The 17,891-nt window shown below is 33.0% G+C and overlaps 1 protein-coding gene across 2 annotated transcripts in view; it reads left to right on the forward strand.

The window, feature by feature from the left end:
* The window catches only part of LOC125073460 (ethanolaminephosphotransferase 1-like), a 34,398-nt gene extending 16,644 nt beyond the window's left edge, over positions 1 to 17,754 (forward strand). Inside the window, exons 1-9 of one of the 2 annotated variants that reach the window (XM_047684298.1) lie at positions 7,250 to 7,385; positions 8,034 to 8,102; positions 8,606 to 8,807; positions 10,723 to 10,876; positions 11,880 to 11,988; positions 13,604 to 13,761; positions 14,386 to 14,566; positions 16,038 to 16,214; positions 17,608 to 17,754. In XM_047684298.1, coding sequence (XP_047540254.1) covers positions 7,329 to 7,385; positions 8,034 to 8,102; positions 8,606 to 8,807; positions 10,723 to 10,876; positions 11,880 to 11,988; positions 13,604 to 13,761; positions 14,386 to 14,566; positions 16,038 to 16,214; positions 17,608 to 17,673 — 1,173 coding nt within the window. In that variant the 5' untranslated portion in view covers positions 7,250 to 7,328 and the 3' untranslated portion in view covers positions 17,674 to 17,754. Of the gene's footprint in view, positions 1 to 7,249; positions 7,386 to 8,033; positions 8,103 to 8,605; positions 8,808 to 10,722; positions 10,877 to 11,879; positions 11,989 to 13,603; positions 13,762 to 14,385; positions 14,567 to 16,037; positions 16,215 to 17,607 lie in introns of those variants that run through there. The other variant, XM_047684299.1, reaches the window with a different exon arrangement.
* The last annotated feature ends 137 nt before the right edge of the window (positions 17,755 to 17,891 follow it).

Genomic DNA, 17,891 nt, shown 5'->3' on the forward strand with positions numbered 1-17,891 from the left:
GTTTCGTTACTTTAATTATTGACCTATTATGTAATGAGGATGAGAGTAGTAGGGCTTTGTGCAAGCCCGTCTGAGTAGGAACCACACATTTATCATATATTCTACCGCCAAGTAGCAGTACTTAGTACTGATGTGTTTCGGTTTGAATTGTGACTGTGCCAGTGTAACAGGTACAAGGGATATCATGGCGGTGGTGTGGTTGGTGGTATGAGGTATTTCTTACAGTACCAATGTCTTTGTGGTGTGGTTAGCTTGTAAAATTACGAGATGACATTTGGTTTTGATTATTGCCTTTGACATTTGATTTAATAGAAAATTTTCTTTCAAAAAGGCATATAAAATCTGTTTCCAATTTGACCTAAGTGTACTACAAGATATGAATCATTTCAAATCTAGGTAAACAAGGTAAGACTGTGTTTTGAAAACCAGTATCAGATTTATGTACTATTTACGAATTTTACCTTAAATCATGTAAGCTGTGGGTCGATACCTAAGATTGAGTAATATTTGTCATCAAAGATAAGCAGAGCCTTGAATTAGCGGATTAGATAAATAATAAATACAAATAATATAAAAACAATTACGATTTTAAATAATCTTTTATCTTCGATTAAATTATTGGAGTTAATGAAATATATAAAAAAACAACAATTAATAATTGAATAACCATATATTGTTGACTTAAAAACACGCTGGCGTGGCTCAGTACCCACATATGACCAAGCTTCTGAGTCTTGGGCCATTTGCTTATCATTAGCCAGTCGGGCCGGATGGTCTCAGTCTCACACCTATTTACGCTTCCTCTTAGTCTGCCTAGTCTCCTGGTACATTTTATGTAATATTTACTATATTGTGTCACAGTCACTATGATTACTATATTGACAGAAAAATAGTAAAATAATAATAATTATGCATTAACTTGTTTGATTATCTTCTTGTTGTATACATTTAGTAAATAATTTCAATTTTGATTGATTTTGTTTGTATCTTTTATCAGTCAATTTTTTTCATATTGTTCGTGCTCGAAGAAATCACTTTAAGGGATAAGCATGCTTTTTAAACTCAGTCGTTGTTTTGTTTCTATTTTATTTTTGTTAATAAGTGTTGTAAATAAATAATCTAAAAAAAGTTAATATTAAATATAATCTCTGTTCTACAATTTGTAGATAGTTCTAATGATTGGTAAGGGTTATAGTATAGTGTCTTCAACAAAACGTTGAAAAAATATTAACAGTAAAAATTATATTACATAATAATTACCGAATTCGTTTAACATAAATAATGCTTACAAGAAAAAGCATGTTGACTATTTATGTGGAATATCTCAGAATCTTCTTATACATATAAAAAAATCTCATTGTACCTATAAAATTTGAACAAGTCTTTTTTCAGTTAATTTATTTAATTATCTTACATATTCAAAATTTGGTTTTTATAAATTTGTTTAATCTATTTTTTTTTTATTCGTCATCTAAGTATACATATTAAACTGTACCAGAGCAACACGACATCGAGAAGATCGATCCACCTGCGTTGCCACGCGACGCGGAGGGCGCTATCCGACACCGGCGCGTAATTTGAAATTCGAACCGCGCCGATAATGTCTGTGTTGCCAGTTGATCTCGCCCCAAATTATCCGCAATTTCGTATAGGGATGCGCCTTTTAATGCTACTAGTTGTTTAACTTTGCACTTATTTAATTAGGGCAATTATACACGAGCTAAATTATAAAGTTTTAATGAAACGACATTATATTTCAAAAATAATTAATAACTGCTAAATATATATCTTAAACGTCCATATATTTATGAAGCATATTTTATAAATTATTATTCAAAGTTAACAATAAAAAATAATAATTAACACTTAGAAACGATCCCCGAGGGACAGAGTCGCAGTTGTAAAATAATATTTCTTAATATATGCACCAATATGTTATGTATTTTACCTACATGCAAACAGACATTTCAATTGAGCAATAATGTAACTCCCTAGCACAGAGTAATCAAACAATTAAACGGTTTAAATATATTTAAATACTTAAATATATTAGTTGTCCGTCCTGCTTCGCACGCGTAGAATAAGTGTTTACTGAAAACGTTTATATTCGTTTTACAGAGAAATAAAACTTCTAGTTCTTTTAAGTCAGACTATTCGCACCTCACACAAAAACAGATGTTTTTTTAAATATAATTTGAATAAATTGTTATTCGTCGCTTAATTTGTAGTTAATATTTTAAATGCGAAAGTAAATCTGTTGTTTGTCTGTGCTCATTTACGGCTAAACCACTAAACTGAATTTTATGAAATTCGCTTTAATGCAGAACTTCAAGGAAGGAAGTTATATAATAATGACACTTATAATTTTTGTCTATTATAATGTCGACATTATAATAGACAAAAATTGTGATCGATCACGTTCTAACATTTCACGCTCTTGTTCTGTGGTGAGTTTCAAGGTTCTTCCTACAGAATACTTTTGCAAATCGTAGATGTCCAATTGCTAGGCAAAGCCATCCCTTTATAAAGACGAAGGTTTTCTACGGAGCACCATTGTTCATTAGTAAACATACCTCTTTAACCCATATATGCATGTTTCCTTACGATGTTTTCATTTCTCACATGTTAACTCATTGGTTATTGTTCAGATTTGATACTAAATTTTAGTCAAGTGTTTTCAACTTTCGACTAAGTCCATAGGTATAAATATACAAATCTAACAGCACATTGGTTAACTGTTTAGAATTTACGTTGTAATATATAAACAGATTAACAAAGCATGTTGCTGTTCGACTCAATCAAAATCAAAATATACTTAATTCAAGTAGGCTTTTACAAGCACTTTTGAATCATCATTTAAAAAAATATTTAAAGTAAAGCTACCACGGGCTCGGAATGTAGATTCTACCGAGAAGAATCGGCAAGAAACTTAGTAGTTACTCTTTTTCAACATCTAAAAATACAGTCGTGTTAGTTAAATACAATTATATATGTATGTTAGGAAAGAAGTCAACAAGTATTAACTCCAAGCTTTTTTATCATCTATATAATCTTGTATCGAATAATATGCCTTCTTTACCAATGTATTTTTTACAAATGACTTGAATCTATGAAACGGCTAAGTTAAATATGTCTGCGAAATTTTATAACTGTCGTGCAAATAATCTTCGTCTCTGTATAAATATAATCTGTATTCAATACGCAGCGCATCAAATTAACAGCTGTCGGTCTGGTTGTTTGTCACGACTCGCACGGGACACAATTAATGCACTTAATTGCGCGATGCACCACTGCGCTCAATTACTGCGAGCCTGCTGCGTTTTAATGCGCCCGAATTATTTTACGACCGATTAAAAATTACGTATTTATATTAATATGATAATTACTAGATATAATCAGACTACACGGTAAAAATCGTGTTTCAGGAAGGAAAGGGTATGATTGTTTTTTTTTGGAAAGAAGGCGGAAGGGCAAATTTATCTTTGGCTGATCACCTTCTCCCCTGGAAGAATACTTGACTAAAACACACTTAGTAGTAAATTCAGATGCAGATACAGCATAAGTCGCTAGCTTAGAAGATACGTGTTCATTCATGCCTTGATGATAACTAGATTATGAAACCAACGCCGGAAAAAAAAAACCAATAATGTGTGTACGAGAAATGAAGAAGCAAACAGCTTTGATTGATATTTATTGTTGTGGTCCTAGTGGTGCTTAGTTGTTCGATGGTGGAAGATTAAAGTAGATATTCAGTTATATTGCTTCTTAGTTCACTCTCTCTGAATAAGCTGACGGAAACTGACACTGAAGCTACTTTACGAAGCTTAAGCTTCGTAAAGTAGCGTATTGAACAAGTTTTGGCAAGTGACTGCAGAACTCAATATATGAAATGTCGAGATTTACTCAAAGTGTAAAGGTATTCAGGCTTGAAGATTCGCTTAAACTTATTTAAAATGGCAGTTTTTTATAGTCTTTAGATTACTTGGTCCGTAATTATCTACCTACCACCTCTACCTACCACCCTCTCATCATATATTCTATCAGCAATACTTACTTACTACATATTGTTCCAGTTGAAGAATAAGTGAGCAATCTCAGTTCCCTAAGTTTCTGCCGCATTGGGTTTTCTGCGATGTGAGGATGGTCGATATTTTTTAAAGTGCTAATATTTTTGGGCTAATGGGTTTGGGCTCTATCCTCTGATATAGCGAAGAATAACATAATAACTCAATACTTCTTACAGAATCAATGTTTATGGGCAGTGGTGATCACCATCAGGGGGCTCGTTCGACAGTCCGTCTACTTATTTAGTATAAAATAATAATAATAAACAAAAAATGTTTCAACACATAAAGTAACAAATTGGGCTAAAAGTAAAATAATTTTATTTTTTCAAATATTTTTATCTCTGCACTTACGATGCGGAAAATGCTATCCTCAATATTAAATATCACGCGTCTATATATAGAAATAAAACTATGCGTTTATTTTATGGATTGTCTATATTTTTTTATTGAAACAACAATACAAATCATAAATATCCGCCTTCTCTATAAATTGACTCTAATGTCCATTTTATTGACTATATTTCTATTGACTTCCAGGCAGGATATATAACATACATATATAATTGTATTTAACTAACATGACTATGGTTTTAGATGTTGAAAAACAGTAACTACTGAGTTTCTTGCCGGTTCTTCTCGTTAGAATCTACATTCCGAACCGATGGTAGCTTCACTTAATATAGTTTGTTCAATGACGATTCAAAAGTGTTTGTAAAGTCTAGTTGAATAAAGTATATTTTGTTTTTGATTTGATTTGATCCGTTATTAACAGCCGTTTGATCCATAAGTAGCAAGCAAATGGTAAATTCAGAAAAGCTTTTTAGTTTTTTGACAATTTTTTATTTTATTATTGGTGGTATCGCTTTGTGCAAGCCCGTCTATTTAGGTACATCAGATATTCTACCGCTAAACAACAGTACTCAGTACTGTTGTGTTTCGGTTTGAAGGGTGAGTGAGCCAGTGTAATGACAGGCACAAGGGACCACTTACCTTACACTACTACACCATATGGTAGCACACATGCTCGCCCGCCAACCTATACCATAAAAAAAGCCTCGTAGAAAATTCCACTAACCTTTAGCAAAACAATTCCTTTCTGTAGTAACCGAGCATGTGATAATAAATAAATTAATCTCTGACGTATTCGATACTACTTCCGGAATAACTGCTATTAATCAAGCATTAATTTTATTTTTATTTCCTAATCAATTAACCCAAATAATAATTCTTATCGCTTAATTGTAGTTATCTGATTCTATGGAATACAACGTGTTTTTGAGTGGTCCTTTATCGAATTTACTTGGTGGTAGGCCTTAATATATGTAAAAAGCGAGCAATTCTCACTAATGCCGTGTTCCAGTGTGTGTGAGTCGGAAAATGTATCAAGGTAAACACATACATTACATTAACAGCCTGTAAATTTCCCACTGCTGGGCTAAGGACTCCTCTCCGTTTGAGGAGAAGGTTTGGAGCATATTCCACCACGCTGCTCCAATGCGAGTTGGTGGATACATATGTGACAGAACTTCTTTGAAATTAGACACATGCAGGTTTCCTCACGATGTTTTCCTTCACCGCCGAGTACGAGATGAACTATAAACACAAATTTTCAAGGTAAATCTTGGTTGGCAAGGTTATTGTTAGTTAGTGCTACCTTGGCGATGTGATTATTAATATTTCTGACAGTTCCAACAACGTCTAGGGGTAATGAAGCCACTTACCCATCATGGTTAAGTCTACTTACCTATTTAATATTAATAAACAGTTCAGTTTATTTAATAGATATAGCAGTTTGCAACACCCATAACCCATAACCTTCACCGAAAAAATATCTAAGTACACTGATTAATCCATGGAAATAAAAACACAATGGAAAGTTAAGAATACTGAAATGTTGGCTATAGTTCTACCCTCCGCAGGAGTTACTCACACTTTCCATGGCAGTTTATAATCGCTGAATATCCATAGATTCATCCACATTCTTCTACTCATCGTCATCCTCCTGCCCTTATCTCAATTTTACTTGGGGTCGGCGCAGCATGTCTTCTTCTTCCATACTTCTCTGTCAGACGTCATCTCACAAGTAACATTCTTTCTAACCATATCGTCTTTCACACAATCCATCCATCGTTTCTTGGGTCGTCCAATACCTCTATATCCATCCACATTCATAGTCAAAACCTTTCTCACAACATGGTCCTCATTCCTCCGCATAACATGTCCATACCAAGACAGCCGGTTTCCAGATAGCTTCTCGGTTACCGGTGCCACTTTCAAACTTCCTCTTATGTACTCATTCCTTACTCTATCTTTACTCTATCTTACATTCTTTTACTGTAAGCTATAGTTTTAAGTACATGCTGCCTTGTCAGAAAGTTATTAAGTTAACTCCCCTAGCTATGCACATGGCTCAGACATAGCTATATAAATATTTTAAAAAGAAAAGAGAAGCAACAATGCTAAAAATATCGTAATAATAATGATTATTAGTTTAATAGGCTCTGTATTTCGAGATCGTGGTTTAAATTTTTGGGATGTAAAAAAATAATTTAATTTATTTATAAAGAAAGTCTTAGTATAATAAGTTGGTGGTGTTACGTCCAGTATCTAAAGTTAATTAAAGTTATTTATCTATCTCTATCGAACTCTAGCGGACTCTATCCAGTCATCTTAGATTGCCTTCCCATGGGATTATAAGAGTGAGAGAAAAGAGAGTAGACCTGTATTTATGCACATATTCGTGCACTAAAATTTGATTTGTAGGTTAATTTTGTGAGATCAACTATGTAAAGAATATTATTACAACATAAGTTGAAAGATAATAGAGTTTACTTGATAAGAGTTTTGGTACTTCAATTGAATTAAAAGTCTATTCAGACAAAATCGAGTCGTATGAACGCGGCTTGATACAATGACGCTACAGATAAATACTTAATACTGAGATAATATGTAATTGGAATATATTTTTTATTACTTGCAATAACAGTTAAGTAATTAAATTATCAAAACTGTTATCTGCCAGTGACTGTACGTTATCTTTGAACCAAAATAATCAACGTCACGTTGTGCGCCATTCATATTATACGCGTTGTGCGTAAAACTAGTTTTGAATAAAAAAATATAAGCTGATATTTATGTTAGCAATTCAATGCTTTATTCAGTTTATATAGAGTTCATTTTCGAATATTCGTTGACGTAATATGCGTTAATACGGAAGTTTTATAATAATTTTGTCAGTGTGATTTTAGTTTTACATTGAAAATGTTCAATTATAAATATTTAACTAAGGAACATTTAAAAGGATTCAATAATTATAAGGTAAGTCTTTAATTCTTCATATATTTTAAATTAAAATAAAAAAAAAAAATGTTCTGGAATAGGTACGTTTAATTATTGATTTTTTAAATGTTTTTTTCTTAGTTATTTGACGTCTAATGTGTTTTTCTTAACTTTTAAACTGTACTACAGATAATGGATTTGAGTGAAGTGTTACGTCGCGTTTTTAAGTGACGTATTGTGTCTGTCATTGTACTGGCTCACTCATTATCATAACAAGAAAACAACACATACACATGTGAACAAAACATAATACATAATAATAAATTATTTGAATCGAAAATTCAATCTTGATGCTTATTGGTAGTCTGTTTCTATTGACAGCAAACAGTTACAGGTTAAAATGTCCAAGAGCTGCTGTTTTATTCCGTAAGAACTCACTTCATGGATAATAATATTATAAATGCGAAAGTAGCTCTGTCTGTCTGTTACGCTTTCACGGCTAAACCACTGAACCGAATTTGATGTAATTTAATATCAAGTATCAAGCTTAAATGCCATGATATAGGCTACATTTTTATGCCTAATACTAGACTACCGATTCCTAAAACGCGAAGTCTACGACAAATAGTTTGTTGTTAAGTTAAGATATATTTATTAAATTAAGTGATTGTAAATAATTTATTTCAGTACAATGCAATCGACACGAGCCCCCTCAGCAGATACGTGATGCATCCCACGTGGAACTTCTGCGTTAAGGTATTCGCACTTCTTAATAATTTATTAAAAATTGAAAAAAAAATCATTTATCAAATATATATTTAATCCATTTTAAAAAAGGAGGTTCACAATTCAGAACTTCATTTCTGAATGAAATGTTTTATGGCTTTTTTCAGAGTATTTATTTAAGGAATTTCTGTTCTGTTCTTGTTTCATATTATTCGGAAAGTATGTTTCGAAGTGTGTGAACTCCCACTCCCATCCCATCCTCGAAAAGCACGTAAATTCCTGCACCTGAACTCTTTGCCAAAATCGATCAGAACGAGACCATTCTCTCTGAAAATGAGTTGGCACCATCAGACAAGTGAGCAAGTGTGCTTGTAGCACAAGGGATATAACATCTTAGTTCCCAAGGCTGATGTCGCATTGGCGATGTAAGAAACCAGTGTCTATGGGCGGTGGTGACCCCTTACCATCAGGTGGCCCATATGCTCGTCCGCCAACCTATGTCATAAAAAAAACGTCACGAAGTTTTGTTTTAGTTTATACCGAAATGGATCGCTCCGAACGTCCTCACGTTCGCTGGGTTCCTTTGCATGGTGCTCTGTGCGCTAATAATCCTCGTGTACGACTATGATTGCACCGCGTCCGGTCGTCCCGGGGAGTATGAGATAGAAGAATCTATGCTGTCACGTGTTGTGTTCACCGTTTGTGCGTTTCTGATATTCATTGCTTATAATTTAGGTAAGTGACGTTCTTTCAGTTTTTTTTTTATAAATATAAGATAAAACTATAGTTTCAATAGCGGTCTTTTAATAATATGTAGCTATGGGAACGTGTTTCTTCCATTAGGAAAATGATATTGGATCTCATTGTGCTTTTTCTAATTAAAAATGACAGATACGTGAAATAAATTGGTCATTAACAATTTCATGTGTTTCAAACTAAATTGAATCAGCAACATTCTACTGATCCAATACGATATAAATCCGATTTTTTTTTGTATAAACAAACTTGTAACTCACCGCAGAACAAGATGAAATATCTGAGAGCGATATACGATATTAACTTTAATAATTATAGCATTTAAAGCACACTCGTATCAAAATAGCGTATCATCGTAAGTATTCAATATTTCACTAGTGAGATACGCGGGAGATACCTGTTTACAAGTGAGATCACCTAGAATAACTACTGTTAGTAATATGAGTATAGTATAAAGAGTTTATTTGTATCTTCATAAACTAAATACCAATTCACGAATATAATTACATTGGTTAATTTTTGATAATTGGTCAATCTCTGTTTCATCATTTCCGTGAAATGATAGCTATTTTAAGGAATATATTTTATGTATATATTTATCACGTTTTAAGTCAGCTCTACATAACACATATCGTCCCCGTTCCAAGTTTTGGTTATCGTCGCGTCGTTATTGTAAAAAGTATTTGTTCGTTAATGTCTTGAATATAACTTGAAACGTAAAAACTGATTAACATTTATGATAATCACGAAACAAAAGATTCCCATAAAATATTTAGTCAAAACAAATAAATATTTATCCAAATATTCTGCTATACACACTTAAAAAACGTCAAGCTATGGAATGTAAGGAATGGTAAATATTTCTTACAGCGCTTATGTCTATGGGCGGTGGTGACCACCAGGTGACTGACCGTCTAGCTATCTATTACATAAAAATAATGTCCTGTATGGAAATCAAGGAATGACATGTCTCTGAAGTATCCGCCCGTAGTTGCAAAACATTACATCAGTTCATATAAATCAAAGTAGATTCATCGTCACCAAGGTCGTGGTAATGATTCATCTCAATCTACGTCGAACGTTAATGTCCACGTAATATTATGTTACATGTGCCTTTATATATATATATATAAATACACATGTCTATTGCATATCGAACGTGAAACGGATTCCCCAACTTCTCTTTTATCGCCAAAAATAAATAAATATATACCCTTAAATAATTTCTTATTACTAGAACGAGGAAAAGATGGTCGTCTTAGTACAAAATCATTTTGATTTTTTATTACTAATAAGCATTGTTGTTAGACGTGATGGACCGCTGGTTACAAGGCGCAAATTTTGACCGATAATTCAGAGTTCAAACCCCGGCTAAGCAACACTGAATTAATGGGTTTAATTTGAATTTATAATTTATCTCGTACTTGACGGTAAAGGATTACATCGTGAGGAAACCACGTGATTGATGAGAGTCTGCTACGTGTATCCATTTATCCGCAGTGGTATTCAAAACCTCCTCAAAAGTGAGAGGAGTTCTTTGCCCAGTGGGACTTTAACAAGCTGTAACTTTACTTTTGATGTGAGATTATATTATAATAGATACCATCGATTCCATTAAGATTCTACCGAGTAAAACCGATAAACTCAGTAATACCAGTGTTATATAAACATTTATATTGTACAAGCTAGCTTTGTACCAATACTACATTTAAGAAGGAAGGTCAATTTTTGTCAACATGAGTTGAGTATCATAATAATTGCTAATGAGTTTGATAGGAATATGGGTAATTTGTAAGATGATCATATGACCAAGAAAAGAAACGGAAGCTCCTCAGAATATAGAAAATTGAGCAATTTTATATGAGTTGAGAAAAATGTTCATCTTCATATCCAGATGGTATGGACGGCAAGCAGGCGAGGCGGCTGGGCTTGTCTGGTCCTTTGGGAGAAATGTTCGACCACGGTCTGGACTCCTACATCGTGTTCCTCATACCCTACTGCTTGATATCCGTGTTTGGGAGGGACCAGTATTCGACCACCGTGTTCAGGTGATTTTGAACTACAAACGACGATGCATAATTGTGCTTTGATTTATTTTCTTAAATATTTTTGGAAAGGTAGACGAGCAATGAAGTGAGGTTGACCACTTACCGTCATGTGGTCCGTTTGGTATATGGTAGGTGGTCACCTTCACCATAATATATTGGCATGTTCAGAAACAGAAACTCCTTATACAGGCTCGTCTCTAAGGTACCACCCATTTTTTACCAATAATTTTACCGTCAAACATCTATATTGCCCTAATTTGTCCAATGTAATCATAGGTATAAAAGGCATAGCATCTTAAATCTCGTGGTCGGTGGTGCATTTCCAGTGTATGGGAGGTTTATTCTTCTTACACTATGTATTGCTTAAGATGGCCACTACGCATCGCACGTGAATACCCTATTCAATAGTGTGACAATACATAGACGTTTCTACTTAATTTCAATATATAAATCATTATATAATAAGAGATACGGGTTAAAATCATGTCTGTCGCTGATAGAATTACAGCTGATTTTTAATATTTAGTTTAATAAATGAAATATTAGCCGAGATGGCCCTGTGGTCAGAACGTGTGCATCTTAACCGATAATTGCAGGTTCAAACCAAGCACCACTGAATTTTCATGTGCGTAATTTGTGTTTATAATTCATCTCGTGCTCGACGTTGAAGGAAAACATCGTGCATGTGTCTAATTTCAACGAAATTCTGCCACATGTGTATCTAAACCGCATTGGAGCAGCGTGGTGGAATATGCTCCAAATCTTCTCCTCAAATGGAGAGGAACCCAGCAGTGGGAAATCAATAGCCTGTTAATGTAAATGAAATATTGAATATACGTCGACACAGTGATGACAGATAGACAGAGAACGACAAAGTACACTAGTGGGAACAATAAGGCAGGGTGTTATAAGTTTTTTTTTATTATTTTCCCAAAATCCGAGTACTTCTACTGCAAATGCTATGTCCTGCCCTACTAGAACTTATTTAAATATATTTTTTCAGAGCATACCTGATAGTAATGAGTATTGTGCTCAATTTTTATGTTAGTCACTGGGAAAAATACAACACGAGGACGCTGTATCTGCCGTGGGGATATGATCTCAGTATGTGGGTGAGAATACAATTTATCTAACAATTTTACAGCCAAATCATGAATGAAATATTTAATGAATATACATTGACAAAAAATTTACATCGGGAAGTTTGCTAGTCTGTAAAAACACAATCGAAAGGCAACGTAGAAATAGGTCAAGAATTTTTATAAAGCTAATTCGTTTTCAAAGCGATATGCGCGTTATAATAACGCATATAATAACTATCAACTCTGTGTGTTTACGTATGAACAGACTAAATGTTTGTGAAGTGCGAACGTGAATTAATTCTGCAAGTTTTCGGAACATCGAAAAGTACCCACTCCAAGGAGTCTCGTATTGAAAAAAGAATTTTCTACTAACATTGCAACACTATGTTTATTGCGTCTAAAATATTTAAATGAACAAATTTTTCAAATTTAAATTAAATAATTTTAACAAATTATTGTTTACGACCTAATTTTATTTACTTAAATAATTAACGTTTTCTCTGTATTGAATTTCCTGTTTACATTATAGACACATGAAGCCGACGGTTATCGTGATCAATATCGGCGCGATCATTAACTTTATTAATGACGGAATCATTCGAATTCAATAATTTAAGTATATATTGTGATAATTAATGAAATAATTGCCTCCAAAGGACACCACTGCCCATAGAAACACTGTAAGAAATAATAAATACTCCTTAAATCGACAATACGACAACGACATTGAATACCAAGTGGTTATGTCCCATGTGCCTGCAGTTATATTGACCCTTCAAACCGGAACCCAAAAATTCTAAATATTATTATTTGGCGGGAGAATAAGAGTGGGTGTCACCTACCCAGGCACTTCGCTTTATAACTTTTAATAATAGTTTATAAAAAGCAGATGGTATAGTCACTAGACTCTGGTGGATAGAACAAGTAGATCTTTATTTTAGTTCAAATCCGGATAAAAAGTACTTCTATACTAATATTTTAAATGCTAACGTAACTATGTCTATCTGTATATTGCTCTTACACGGTAAAACCAGTGAAGCGATTCAGATGAAATTTTATAAGCTCGAACTCTACGGAAGGACATACTATTTTTTATGCCGACCAAACCCTAAAACGCGAGCGAAGCCGCTGGCGGCAACTAGTTACTCATATAATTAATTAATAATTATAATTCATCCCGTACTCGGCGGTGATGAAAAACATCCTGAGGAAGTAATCGTAATCTAACATACATGGATGAACATCTACTCGTAAATATATCTAACGTAGAAAAAGCGTGATTGTACAAGCTCCAAATCTTCTCGTTATAAGGAGAGGAGTGTTTAATCCAGCAGTAACACGTTGAAGTGCTGTAATATTTTGCCGATTAATATTTTCCATACATTCTGTTATATGTAATACAACCAACTTTGGCTTTATCCACTAAATACGTCACGTCCAATATACACATAAATATTAACATGAATGGAATAATGTTTGTTTATCTGTACGTTTTCCCCAACTTAACATTCTTGGGATCTTAACCTTGTGATAGTGGAAAAATTAATTAAAAAAAAATATTAAATGTATATAGGTAGTATTCAAGTGTAATTTTTGCATTAAGTACAATAAAGTGAAATGTATTAATTAAATTTTTTTCGCGTAGGCGTCGTCCCTTCTGTTTCTGTTAGCTGGTATCAAGGGTCCTGCCGTGTACAAAGTGATCGTTTATGGTAACTTTAAATTCGTCGACGCTTTGGAAATGACAATTCACGCAACGGGCTTGTTCACGACGTTACCTGTTGCCATATATAATGTATATCTGTGAGTATTACGTTCTAGATAATATTTGGTCGAATTTTAACGTAACGTTTATTGGTGTATTTTTGAAACGTTTCTGACGCATAAACGTCTAGACTCTGTAATGTGGTTGTTATTGTTGCGCACTGTAAGCTTATGAGCGATTTAGTTTATTGTTGAGCGGTATTCAATTTTTTATTTCAAGATTGTTTCTTTTTGTAATTTTTGTGGAATAAATACTTTTGTGGAATAGTACTTTTTTTTGTTATTAACGTTTAGATTTGTGTAACATGACTGTTTTGAAATTGAACATAAAAAATAAACAATTTTCATTATAATTGTCGTATAATATTGTAAATGATTGTAATATAGATTTAATTAGTGTTTACATAATGTAAGCATTATTGAACTGACCAATATTTTAAATGATGAACAGTTGCAATATAGAGGAATATATAATAAGGCGAAAAAAATATATAAAAATTAATAAAAGATCACTGATTAAGAACACGATTTTCGTATAACATATCCATATTACATATAAAGTAAAATAAAGATGTTACAGTTAAACTTCTAAATATAGGTATTCTTAAACTTGCCCAATCGTGTTCATTATTTTCACTCTGATACTTTTTTGATATATTTTAGATCATACAAGAATAAAACCGGCCACATGTACTCGATGACAGAGTGCCTTCGACCGATTTGGGGGATGTTAATAATGACTGTCACTATGACGGTTTGGGTGTTGTGTTCGTCGAACGATATCCTTGCTAACGACCCTAGAATGGTTCTCCTTGTTTTTGGAACCCTTTTCAGTAATATTAGTGTAAGTAAACATGAATTAAGTAATAAGGTTATAATAATATTTATAAGGTTTATTTCACCCATTCATTGGATAACTTTTTTAATAAATACATGTTATTTATTAGGAAAAATAGTAACTACATTGTCGGTTATTCCCGGTAGTATCTGTAGTAGCTTATAATTTCAGAGTATAGTTTTTTAATTAATTTATCTCGTAATATGATGACTCCAGTTATTTGTAAGAGCTTTATAGGTATTATTAATGGTGCAATTATATTGTTATGTATTTATAATATCTAATAAACCTCTTTCGGAACCGTTGGTATTTAATAAGAAGTTACAATGCTTGTAAACTGAAATAAGATTTTTGCTTCTTATTTTGTACTTTATAATCATCGTCTTTACATATACATAATAATTTGGTAGACGATAACGATACACAATTATTATATTTTAATTATTAATAAAACATAACAAAGTATGTAAAGCGACAAAGTTTCTGTTACGACTTAAGAAATACAAGAACATTGGCGCCAACGTCAGATTCGCTGACTTAAAACTATTGCAACTGTAAAGAGATACTACAATGCAATACCGTTGAGAAAACAGCGCTATGTTTTAAATTCTTAATAAATAAATAAAGAGTAAGGTAACAGCTAGGAAATGCCACAGCTGAGCATTCTCATTAACAGGAGAAGGCCTCGGTTGCTTATTGGTAAATATACACATGTATATTGGCTTAAAGATTATTCTGATGCATATAAATTTAATACAAATTTAGCACCTACAGTTACGATCCTTTTGTTTCTAGTATTAGCATTTTTTTTAGCATTAGCAGCCTGTAAATTTTCCCACTGCTGGGCTAAAGGCCTCCTCTCCCTTTGAGGAGGTTTGGAGCATATTCCACCACGCTGCTCCAATGCAGGTTGACGGAATACACATGTGGCAGAATTTCGTTGAAATTAGACACATGCAGGTTTCCTCACGATGGTTTCTTTCACCGCCGAGCACGAGATGAATTATAAACACAAATTAAGCACATGAAAATTCAGTGGTGCCTGCCTGGGTTTGAACCCGAAATCATCGGTTAAGATGCATACGTTCTAACCACTGGGCCATCTTTGCTCTCTAATTTGTTTCTAGTAATTGATAAAAAATGTTTTAATCTATCATGTTAAATTATGGTATTGTTTATATTTAACAAGAATAGGTATTATTTTAAAGGGAAAATAATTTGTTTTGCTGTCACTTCCATTTTTCTCTTAAAGAAGCTTGGTTGGATCGATAATTAAAACTGTAAATCAATTAAAAAACGATGAAAGAAATTAATGAAAACGTGTTGAAACATTTTCGGAAATATTTACATTTCTTTGATATACGATACGATAATGAATAGTTTTTAAATACTTTTGGCTTATTAACATATTATGAATTATATTATGCAGACCACGATGTCAGGTGGTACAATTTTTCAATATATATTTTATTTTCAGAGTCGACTCATAGTTGCTGAGATGAGTGAGCAGAGATGTGACACAATCAGCTGGATTAATATACCTCTGATAACTGCAGTCGTGATATCACTCTACCAACCACAGTTTGAGATCACTGCGCTCTATGTGTTCCTAGTATTTGCAATTGCAGCACATGTCCATTACGGTGTCTGTGTGGTGAGCTTGGTTTATTTTATACTAACTAATGTAAACATAATAAATAAATTCAAGATTAATTTATACACCTAACATGATATATATTGGAACATTTTACTTGGTGTAGGGCTTTGTGGAAGCCTGTCTAGGTAGGTACGGCTCACTTATTAGATATTCTATCGCCAAACAGCGATGCTAAGTATTATCGTTTTCTGGTTTGAAGGATGAGTGACCGTGTGTATAAACAGGCACAAAGGACATAATATATTAGTTCCCAAGAATGGAGCCGTATTTGTGATGTCTGGAAGGCTAAATATTTTTTACAGCGCCAATGTCTATGGTCGGTGGTGACCACTAACTATATATAATAAAAAAGCTAATATTTAACTAGTTGCTTCGTATTTAATTATACACTACAAAGCCTTCCTCAAATAATGGGTTAATGAACGCAGATTTTCTTAAATCGGACTGTTCCTTATTAGATACATGAACAGATAAACAAAATATTAAGCGTTATAATATAAGTATGGATGTAATTAATCTAATTGTGTGAAGTGAAGCCACTAACTTAAGCGTGAGTTTATTGATGTGAAAGTCGCGAGTCCAATTCTGAGTTCTTGCTCTATTTTTGTACTAACTCTGCGGCTAAGCTCATAAAGCACTTATCAATTCGAGATATGCAGCAATTTCAGTAATATTTACGAGATATATTATAACAAAGCTTAAAAAGTATTCTAATTACCAGTGCAATAAACCATAAACGTGTTTAATTGCTTCTTCAGGTTGAACGTTTATATGGGTGGTTTTATTCGCTTGGACAAAATAGGTACTATCGTAGAAAAGTTTTTCGTTAAAACGCTACTATATCCTGAACCATATGACTATTTATATAACGGAACATGTAAAACACTAAATAGTTGATCACAACGCTTCTTCCGCAGGAAATATCATGTGAATGATACCTCGCGACTATTATTGTCCGCAGTGAGCTATAATATTATTCACCATGGAAAATATTAATGTAATCAACGATAATATTCATATTTTACAGCTTATTGATGATAAGCTTAAAAAATGTAAGAATCAAATCGAGTTGAACCTTTTTCAAGTTTGCTCGTGGAAGACCTAAAATAGTTTTTTTTTACGTTATTAAACATGTAACAATCGTAAAAAATGTAGCTTTCGGTAACGTAATATCGGGAACGTAAGGTTTTCGCATTTTGTCCAATTCTTACACTTTTGAAATTATATTGAGAATAAAAAGATGAGATTGCTTTATTTTAGAATCCAAAAATATTTGACCGGAAAAAATACAACTAACAACACTATTTAAAAATGGAAACCTGAATTAATTTCCATTTTTTATCTCGTAAGTAAGGTAGGTGCATTTTAATTATCTAATACCTATTTACAGGTCCGACAAATGTGTGATCACTTCAAGATAAAGTGTTTCATCGTGCCGAAAGAAAAGAGGAAATAAGAGAATTACTTTGAAGATACAAACAATGTACCTAATACAATTGTTTTCTTATTTATTAAATTTATTATTATAAAATTTTAATGACAATTTATTTCAATATTGCACAAATAGGATAACCAACCTGCCTACCCAATATCCTTTTAAAAAACACCAGGTAGGTACTGAGCAAAAATATGACACCGCGGCACAATCTAATTCACGAAATAATACGTAATTCA

The sequence above is a fragment of the Vanessa atalanta genome, chromosome 24 (genome assembly GCF_905147765.1).
Source record: "Vanessa atalanta chromosome 24, ilVanAtal1.2, whole genome shotgun sequence".
Taxonomy (NCBI): domain Eukaryota; kingdom Metazoa; phylum Arthropoda; class Insecta; order Lepidoptera; family Nymphalidae; genus Vanessa; species Vanessa atalanta.